General features: G+C 33.7%; 1 protein-coding gene across 1 annotated transcript; it reads left to right on the forward strand.

The window, feature by feature from the left end:
* Positions 1–3,280: 3,280 nt before the first annotated feature.
* LOTGIDRAFT_63729 (hypothetical protein) lies at positions 3,281–7,487 on the forward strand (the record flags this gene model as incomplete). The annotated part of the gene is made up of 5 exons (XM_009065348.1): positions 3,281–3,350; positions 3,614–3,757; positions 3,951–4,097; positions 5,239–6,120; positions 7,381–7,487. Coding segments are annotated over 5 exons (1,350 nt in total), but the record flags the coding sequence as incomplete, so codon positions are not given.
* Positions 7,488–11,067: the final 3,580 nt, after the last annotated feature.

An 11,067-nucleotide genomic window follows, 5' to 3' on the forward strand; every position in this document is an offset into this window, starting at 1 on the left:
TTTTACGATTTCATCGAATTTGTACAAGATCTTCTGATTTCAACCAAGCCTGTACGATTGTTTTCTCAAAACTGAAAGAGCGTGGGTACTCTAAACGATTTTTACGAAACATAAAAAATTCCACCTTAGCACAGATAGCAGCTAAAAACAGACTTTATGTCGAAGTACCTCCAGGTTTAAGAAGTGCTCCATGTTTGTCCAGTAGATGCAAAACATGTCCCTTTATATCAGAAACTCATTATTTTGTAAGCAACTCTACGAATAAAAGGTACCCGATCCAGGAACATCTAACATGTGAACATTCGAATGTAATATATTTAATTTCATGCAAGAAATGCCCCAAACAATATGTAGGAGAAACTAAGAATAATTTACGAACTCACTTTAATGCTCATAGGTCAGACATCAAATTAAAGAAAGACAAGCCTGTTTCTAATCATTTCAACCTCGACGACCATTCAATAGATCTCACCCTAATCCCAATTGAGCGTATAGAAATTGACTTGCCCGAAGATGAAACTACCAAATTCCGTCAATTTAGGGAGGCCCATTGGATTGAGACATTGAATACAGCAAGACCTATAGGACTAAATATTCATCATAATGTAGGCATAGCACCCTTTGTTGTCCCGTTTAATACAACCAGCAATCGAGCAAGCAAGATAGTTCATGCCCACTATAAGAGCCTTCAAGAGAAATTCCCCCATGTCTATAAGCAGAAAATGATAGTTGCATATTCAAAAAATAAGAACTTAAATGATAATATTGTTCATAGTAAACTAAAAACAATCAGTACATAACAGATACTATACTTCTCGCCCCTCGGGCGAGTTATTTTTTCTAATTTCAGATCAGAATAAGAACAGAAGAAAACCCAATATCAAGACCCTTAATCCTAATTTCTAAATAAAGTGTCTGCTCCACCCTAGGCCTGTACATTTGAGAGAATCAAACCCTCCCTTCCCCGAAATCCAAATTTCCTTTAGACAATGCAAATATGTTTGTTTCTATTTTAAAAAAATGTATGCAGTTTTAATAATTGATTGGTAATCATTTTAATTTTTAATTCACAAGAACTGTTTTTATTTCTTTATACACCTAGAATTTTAATATATTCAGTGGTGTATCATACATAACTCATTGATGTAACATACATATTAGAGACACTTCCAACTGTGTTGATAGTAATTTGCCATGCTTGAAAATAGCCTTTTCTGAAGCTATCGGCATATGACTGTATAAAACCAAGAGCTTGGCATTATCCCCCTGAGATTCACAGACTTTTGCATTGTAAATTGCCTAAAAAATAAATACCATTTTTTCTGTTTTAGTATTTACATGTGACCTGTTACTGCTAAACTAAATGAGAAAAATTCCTTAATTAGTTTGAAGACAAAACATACATATCAATGACAGACACTAAAAAAAACTTTCTAAATGTAACATACGTATCGCTGGAATCGCCCAGAATGGACAATTTCTGAATATTTAAGTGAACGCCGGCCATAAAAGTTACGTAAATAGAAGTATGTTCCTGCAAGCTCAAGTATCACCAGTGCAGTATCAGCAAATAACAAATAAAGGGGTGTATTTCAAACAAATCATAATAGAGTAATGTTTCATAATGAAAGGTGGTATTTACTGAGTCAAGTAGCCAACAGTGTGTGCTGTAATAGAAAAAAAATCTGCCCAGTTTAACAATTCCATGTAATTGTCAATGATATTTGCATATCAGACTATTACGTACCTATAACTTGTGCATAGTGTAAGACCCAAACTGAGGCCGAAAATATTTTATAGCAAGTTGCGTGGTAGTTTGCAATTAGTCACGTGATAACAACGTGGAAGCGATTCAGTATTTTCTCCAGAACTGATTTGCGTGCCAGTTGCTGCTAAATTAACGTTTGAGTTTCTTACCAGAATTCTACCATCAACGAATCCATGTCACAATTTTCCTACTCACTGAAGAAATGATTAATGATCAACAAATATTATTACACATGTGTGGCATTTTGGTGGTTGGGTTTAGTCTTGAATATACGTTAATAGTCTTCAGAAGAACGGGAAATGTACGAAAATCGCATAAATCCTTTAAAAATACTTATAACTAGGAATTTTACTCATTATTTCTATGTATGTATTTTATATATGTCACAGACGACATTCAAACGCGGATAATTCTGGAGACATGGATTTGAATGCTCAAATTTAGACTGTGAGCTGTGAACACTATTACATCATGATTCCAATATGCTCTGTCCCTTTAACTACGTCATGATTCCGATGTGCTCTGTCCGTTTAACTATGTCATGATTCCGATGTGCTCTGTCCCTTTAACTACGTCATGATTCCGATGTGCTCTGTCCCTTTAACTATGATTCCGATGTGCTCTGTCCCTTTAACTATGTCATGATCCCGATGTGCCCTATCTTCGTTTCTCTAATCTTTATATCAAGATAAAACATGCACAGAATATAATTATTCATGGTTAAAGAATTTAATGAAGTTCATCTCATCTTAGATTTCAGCATAGTGCAACTGTTGTATATGTGTTCAGCTGCAGTTTGAAGGAATTGGTGTTGACCCCTCTTGACAACGTAATTTAGGTTCGTTTGTTTTGATACTTGTTTCACTGGCTAACATAAGATTTACGGTTGTGAAGTGACAGAATTAAAGAGGTATTCTGTTGTTTTGAGATTTGTAGGTCGAAAATTTTTGTGCTCAAATTTATAGCTGTACACCAAAATCTAAGAAACGAATCTTTAACGAATCAGGTGGCTTTTCAAACCACCTCTTCCCCGTAAACCAATACTAGGTCATACTGCTTAATTAACAATTAGTAAACTCTGTTTTTAATTGACCCTTATGATACAAATTAATTTTGATCAAGTAGAAATATTTTGAAATATAATTTTCGCTTTTGATAATAAAATTTGCACGCTACCCCTTTACATTCTAGTCAGCCGTTTCTACAGAAATGAAAAAAAAACATTACACACGATAGCAAATTCCATCGTTTTGATCCTGGCATAAGTCGAGATATTCCATTTAAATTAACCCGATTCCTCACCGTTAATGCATGAGGTCGGAGCTAAAACCGAAGATGAATGTTACCCATTTTATACAAGTTTAACAAGGCACATTGTTCATTGTGTTTCTTTCCTGGTCGTTATAACCAGTCTGGAACAAATATAGTATGCAATAATTAAGCTTTTTTGAACTGCTCTAGGTCGTTTAGACCCTGAATTTTACCATGGAACCAAAAGAACCACAATCAACTTTACTCCAGCGAAGCAAATCTAAAAGAAAAAGATCAATTGATCAAGGATGGGCGTGGGTAGTTATGTTTTGTGAGTATGCCCCCGCAACTGTTACTCGTGTATGTGCCCCGTGTAAACAGTGATTTAATTAATTTTGTTGTTTTGAAGTCGACACAATCGACCTCAACGTATCTGTGGGGAAATGTCTATTATTTTCTTGCAGAACGTTAGGGATATTTCTTGAGGGGAAAAAGTGGCAGAAAATTCTATATGTGAAAATTATTATCATCAGTTGCATGCAATTCAGTTGCCTTGAAATATCAATCAAGAAGATTTTTTATATCAAATTTTAGCCAGTTTTATTATAATGGTATTAGCAATGGGCTATGTAAGAACATTTGGAATACTTTATGTGGAATTTGAAGAAAGGTTTGGTGCTTCAGCTACTATAACGTCATCAACTATGGGGTTTAGAAGTGTGGTACAATCTCTAACCGGTAAGATGGACAGTTCCTCTACTAATCCAAAGAATGGTACAGAAATCAGCACAATGAAACAGTCAGCTACAGATTTGGATATGAAGATTACATTTTTTCCAAAAGCACAAAATCATTTTTTTTTAATTAACAGTGTAGTTATTACAATTTTTTTTATATATTATATTTATCATTATGTCTTTTTCCTTTTCAGCATTTATTGTACATGGTGTGGTTTTAGAATTTGTTTCAGTTCGTGTTGTTATAATATTTGGTGGATTTATATATGGTCTTAGTGTTCTATTAAAAGTCTTTGCAACCAATATGTCGTATGTGATATTCACTGAATGTGTATTTGCAGGTATGTATATGTTTAGTTTATTGATTAGAAAAAGGGATAAGGTCACATGAAACAATTCAAACATCACAGTACAATTAGTTATTAATATCATCATATATTCTTCTTACTTCAATTTGACTAACATAGCCTAATTACTTTCATCTGTTATTTTCATTGTATAGCACACGGGGATTTGGTTTAAATTTATTAAATTATATCACAAATTAAATATATGATATATACATGTATATACTACTGTCCTATTGGTTATCGTTTCGGCTAATTGCCTTCTTCAGAAACAATTCAATAGCTTATCACATTTTTCCGTCTTTCCTTTACTTATATTAAGTTTAGAATGATGGAGATGTTTATCCGTTGTCACAACGTCAAAATAGTCCGTTACGACGTCATATTATCTTGGTCAACCATCTGTTTAAATGTATTTATTTCATATGAGCGTCAAGGCGTTTTTTCGATGGCAGCATCACTGATAGTGCGAGACACAAAGGCACCTGGATTATAAAAAAGTCTTTGTGATATTGACGTCATTTATGAAAATACAGGCACCACAGACGTCATTTGGATATGCTTATAAGGCTAGAAATCGGCTTTAAAATCCCTTTAAGACTTTTATCCTACACTATATTTGACAACAGAGTATACTATTTATTTATATAGTTACAAGCTTTTGCAAATCCCCTGGTGTCTTATTATAATACAAGAACATGTTTAATAATAAAATAAAATATTAAGATAAGGATTTAACTATTCAAGAAATTTTTCATTTAAATGCAGATATAATGTTACTATCATGGTAATAGAATTAAGATATCTGATACCTCTAAAGTATACCAGACCACAAAACAAAATAACAAAAGGGGAAATATAAATAACAGCTATCTTTGACCAATGTATGTATATGGAATATTATAGTAAAAATTCTTGATTTCTTGAATATATAATCCCCTTCCTATTAGTCATAACTCTCTATAAATAAAAACCTTTAAGATCGCGAAAATATCCACTTCATAATTAAAGAAGGACATAATTTATAGCAAGATAAGGGCTTCAAAATATATGGATGAAAAGTGACTATTCTCGACACTTCATCAGTTCCCAAAACTTTATAGGCAGGTACATGATTTTTGGTGATTACTTTCAGGTATGGCTCATGGTATTGTTTTCAGTCCTCCTTTTGTAATGATGAGTCAATATTTCAGAAAACATCGATCTTTTGCGACTTCGTTGACTACTTGTGGATCTAGTCTTGGGTTAATGGTTTTTGCTCCAGTGTTAAGATACCTATTAGACCAAGAAGGATATCAGGGAGCGCTGCTTATATATGGTGCAATATTATTGAATATCATTCCTTGTGGGTGTTTATTAAGACCACTAAAACCTCACGAATTGCAGTTTCCTGATGAACCACCAACAAAAGAGGGCAAGCCGATTTCTTCAAGTGGTAGCTTAGATAAAGATACAGAAATAGCTGTGATTGCTCCCTCATTGAAAGTACATTCAGATCGTCAGTCGCGACTTACATCTGTAAGATTGGCTTCATCAAAAATGGTGAAAGCTTTTGACTTTCAATTGTTTAAAGATCTCCGTTTCCTGGTAATATTGGGATACACGTTTTTCGGTGGCGTAGGGTCAAGAGTTGCTGGTCTTCTTTTGCCACCTTTATGCAAGGAAATGGGTGTATCTAACGACGAATCGTCCCAGCTTCTGATTATTCTAGCTGTCGTGGATCTTGTCAGTCGGTTTTTTCTCGGATTGATAGCTGATAGAAATTGGATAAAGAAACAAAACATTGTTTTAATCACGTTGGTTATAATCGGAACAGCGTGTCATTGTACCAGATTATGTGAATCGTTTGGTGCTTTTGTAGTGTTAACAGTAGTGCTAGGTCTATTTTCTGGAGCATTTTACGCTCTCTTATCGGTAACAATAATAGATATATTAGGTTTATCAAAATTAAGTACTGTTCTTGGCTTCGTTCTATTGTACGATGGACTCAGTAGTGTGCTAACGTATCCATTATTTGGTAAGAAAGTCATTTTTTATACGCCCACATTACAATTTGGTCGTAAATTGTCGCCGCCGCCGCCGCCCGACCATTTTTGACTTGTGAACACAATAGAGACTACAATCTTAATCTGATTTTAATGAAATTTGGTGTGCTCATTTGTATTTGTGAGATCTTAGTCAAGTTCTTGACTTATTGAAAACGCGTTAAAATTTGTTTGTGAACATTATAGAGCGAACAGTTGATGTCGGATTTTACTGAAATTTGGTGTGAACATCTTTAACAATGAGACCTTCTTCAAGTTCGAATGTGACAATTTTTCGATTAGCGATTTTCATGTTATTGTTCGTGACTCGGTAAAAACTGTCAAAATTTATTTGTGCACACATTAGAGGATAAAGATTTAAAAGAAATTTGCTGTTATGGTTTATAATGTTGAGGAGATCTTGGCAAAGTTAAGTTTGGTTATGAACACAATGGAGACGGCCGTTTTTATCTGATTTTAATAATATACAATTATGTTAAATAGGGCTTGTGAACGTGATCTTGGTGACAGTTTTTTTTTTATTAAACTTTGTGTTTTGGTTTAATCAAGAATAAAAGATTTGACACAGATTTGCGACCACCCTTGTTATAATGAAAAATTATCATTGAAGAGGGCGTATCTTGCTAGGCAACCACTTCTTTGATACATCATCATCTCTATGAGAAAGTGTATAATTTGGCATCACTTACATCCGTCCATTTGTTCACCTTCGCCTTTATAAAATGTAGAATCTATAGTTTTATGAAGGATATTGTGGGCTTCCCCAGATTTTAATTAAACTAAGTATATATGAACATAATATTTTAAAAAAATGTTTTTGTGAAGATATGAACCCCTTTGTAAAATATGACGCCAGGTTTCTGAACGTTTTTGTTTATTTTTTTTTTATTGAATTATTATTATTTCATTATTGTGCGCATTATTTTTTTACAAAACATACCGTATCGAATTTAGAAGACAACTGTGAATGGAATATAAAATCAAATAATTTTACAACATACAAGGACACAACGTCTCTTTACCTTAATGTGCCAGTATTTTGGTCCATTGACCTTTCGGTTGGTTGGTTTGGATTTAACACAACTCCTTAATTACCGCCTCTCGCATTCCATTTGTCCCTTTTAGCTATTGACGACGGCTTCCAAGATTGGAATCTTGAATGATTATTACATTAAGAAAAATAATCTTTTGTTTCGTTTTGCAGTTCTATTTCATTCTTTTTATTATTTCAGGAGCATTACGAGATACAACTGGTACTTATATAGCATCGTATCATTTTGTTGGTGGTTGTGCCTATTTGTCAGCTTTGATATTAGCATTAGAACCTCTTGCAAGTCGACCATATAAACAACCTAATGATAATGATAGCAATCTTAATTCAGAAGAAAAGGCTGATTCATAAATCAAAATTCTATTTTAAATTTCACTTTAATCAATGTTGCATTGTTTCAACAATCATTCTTTCCACCTGTATTTTCGTCTTGAAAACTTCAAAATGGCAGCGATTTTTTTTTATCCAATCTATTGTCTGAGCAAAGTTTAATTTTTATGAAGAATAGAAATAGCAACATCAAAATAGTACTGTTAGTCTTAGAATGACTTAGCGTAGATAAATATATAAGCATAATCACACATTGTGTCTTCAATATTTGTTTTTACAGAGGACAATTTACAGCCTACCATTTTGAGGTAGGAGAGAAGTATGTTTCTTTTCAATGTTAACTTACAAAAGATTTTAGCAACTCAGACATTCTAAGACTATCAGTACTATTTTGAGGCTGATATTCCAATTTTCAAAAAAAAAAAAAATAATAGGAAAATTTAACAATTTCGATGTGCTCAGATAATAGTCTACGAATTGTTGTAAGATGTTGAAATCGACGTAAAATGTTTTTATATCTATATTTATTTGTCCCATGTCAGAAAAATGATAACAGTACTAATGGTGACAAAATGGTATAATAATTTCCGCATCTTTCAGTATACTTTTCATTGGTATCTTAACTTATTTCGAATAATGTTGCTTTTTCAATAAAATAATAATTATTTCCAACGATATTTTTTGTAAATTTCATATTCGCAAATAATGTAAAAATGTCAACATGTCAGCGATTAGACGTTACAATATTGCATTCATAGTGACCAAGTCAGCAATTTTACTCAAGGGTTAAAAATTGTTATCAGATATCTTTAAAGCTGATTTGAAATTAACGGCATGCAATTATGGATTTTCGCCACTTGTGACATATGTTACACATGACACGTTCTCTTTTAGTTTAGTCGTGAAACAGGTCAGTGTTAAGGTCTTTTTTCCACTAATAATGAAAAAGAAAGGAATGTGAGAAAGAATCAGCCCTTCATATGCGAAAACTAGTAACTTAATTCGCAAAATTTGCAAGAAATAAATGTGGACCCATAGAATTCTGCGAGCCAGTCGGTCGTGCCAGTCTGTGGATCGTTTGTTTGGGCAACAATAAAAGACAGTTTTCATTTGATTTTCATGAAATTTGTTGTGGTCAATAAAAGGGATGAGATTTTGAAAAGTTTGAATTTGAAAATTTTTGATGAAAGTTTTTATCCTGGACTAAGTTGATACGTGTCCAAATTGTGAACACAAGACAAGTAAAATTTTCAATTGATTTTGGAGAAACTTAATGTGCAATTGATAAAATTTCGGTCAAATTTGACCTTGTTGAAGCTACATACAAACGTCCACATGGAAATGTGGATTTATATAGCCGTCCATCGTGGATAGGTCTGTTAAAACTTGTCATTTCTTGTGAGTAAATGCTAAGCATTTCAATTCACTCATTTCAAAGTTTTTATCCACACTTTTCTCGATGCTTTCTGCAATAGAATCGCAGAACCGTAATTTTTATTTGTACACAATGCTTGATTGGGTTTCATTCTTTGAAAAGGGCAGATGTAAAATTAATATTGGTTGAACTTTTAATGCGAGAAAAAGTAGACGCTGCCTGGCGCCACACCAGCTCAATATCATTCACAAAATTATGTATGAAGGTCAAAGGGAGGTAATTGATATTATTGAAGTAACTAATTTTATACGCCCACATCAAGTATGGAACGTATATTCGCGCCATCCATGTCGGTCCGTCGACAATTGCCGTGTAAATACTCTAATAGGCACAATTCTTTACGGATTTCAACGGAACTTGAATCCAATAAAACAATTAATGCGAGTTAGTGCCTTTGTTCTTGTAAACTCATTCAATTTTTAGCTCATGAACACTAGAAGGCCTTAATTCTTGACGTATTCGGAAAAACCTTTAATTTTTAATGAGTTATCTCCCTTGGTCCCCAAAATCAAAGTCTTCAATGTTTCTGGATTGCAGACAGGATTTGACAAGCTGTATTTTCAATTTCATCTTTCAAAAACCCTCACATTAATTAATTGAATATTTTGTAAATTATCCGTCCGCAATATCAAAAATAAGTAGCAAATAAGGTTAGAAACTTTAATTTATGTGGCCGAAAATAAAACAAATATTAATATGTACAATATCAAAATTATTTGAGCAAACTCTAATAATAAATGAATAAACGGATCAATCTAAACTAATGAAATTGTATTCAACACATAAAAATCCTCTAAGTCGAAGGCCGCCAATTTTAACTTTTACAAAGGGAAGTAATCCTCTTTTTAGCAACAGAAATCTTTATTTCCAAATTGAACTCAAAATAATTCTGAAAGGCGTCTGACTTCCAATCCCCATGTAATTTGGACGAGGTCAGCTGGCACTTAACATTGGAAAGCCCAGGTAGCACCTCCACGACGGAAGCTATGTGTGGAAAATTCTTGTGGTTCAAGTTCGATTAAGGCTACCAAACAAATTTCTCATAAGCATGACTGTAAATTAACATTTTTAGAACGACCTTTGTTTAATACAGTCACAGACATCATATTTTCACATTAAAACACGTCTGCTCCTTAATTGACTTCCCGATAATTTTAAAGAGAAAACAATTGTTAATAATTCCAGTTCGTTAATGTGGTCTATTCCTGAACAATAGAAGGGGGGAAATCGAAATGGAAGAATACGATTTATGAACAACCTCCCCGGACGAACACATGCTGAAACAAAACAAGCCAAGAAGGCTTTGTATTTCTTTAACTGTCACTTGAACATATGACACAAGGCCAGATATTTCAGTCAATCTTTCACGGGTTATCGTACGCGTAAGACTACAGGTATCCAAACGAACTCCAAGAAAAGTTATAGTTGTTGATGGTGGAACTGCATTTTCAACCGACTCTTTTAGCCCACACCATTGCAAAATGTTTCCCAATAAATGAAAGGCATCTAAAGCGAAATCTTGCCTTTCTCCACTAGCAAAGACATCTAAATAGTTTAGCGCTAGAAATCGAAATAAACCACAGAATTTGTTGACCTTTGGCAGATATGAGCTGCGGAACGAAAGCCCATGCTTAAGACACAATCATAGTACAATTCTTTATCCACGAGAAATCCACTTAATGGATGTTGACGATATGCCGGCTTAAGGTCACGTTTGTAAGGTAAACAACCCCTGCCTTTATCTTTTACCACACTAACAAGCTCGTCAACGTTTGGGAAAGTCAAGTTTACTGTTTCATTAAGGTAGAGGTCTTTTGAAATACCATCGTGGATAAAAGAGCCATTAGGGAAACTTAGATCCAGATTAATTCGACGTTCATCTTGATACAGTATTGAAAGGAGAGATAAGGCATTCCACAGTGAAGTGATTGGTTTTAAAGGGTCCTAATATGGCATCATATTCCAATTCCTAAGACAAGTAGGAGTCTACAGCCAATGGATGATCCTTAGCGGCTTTGTGGTTTTCGGAAGGTCACCAGAAAAACCTATGGGAAAGCCAAATTCTATCAAATCTAGAATAAAATGGTCATGGTAATTTTGGAG

Source organism: Lottia gigantea (assembly GCF_000327385.1).
Source record: "Lottia gigantea unplaced genomic scaffold LOTGIsca_7, whole genome shotgun sequence".
Classification (NCBI taxonomy): domain Eukaryota; kingdom Metazoa; phylum Mollusca; class Gastropoda; family Lottiidae; genus Lottia; species Lottia gigantea.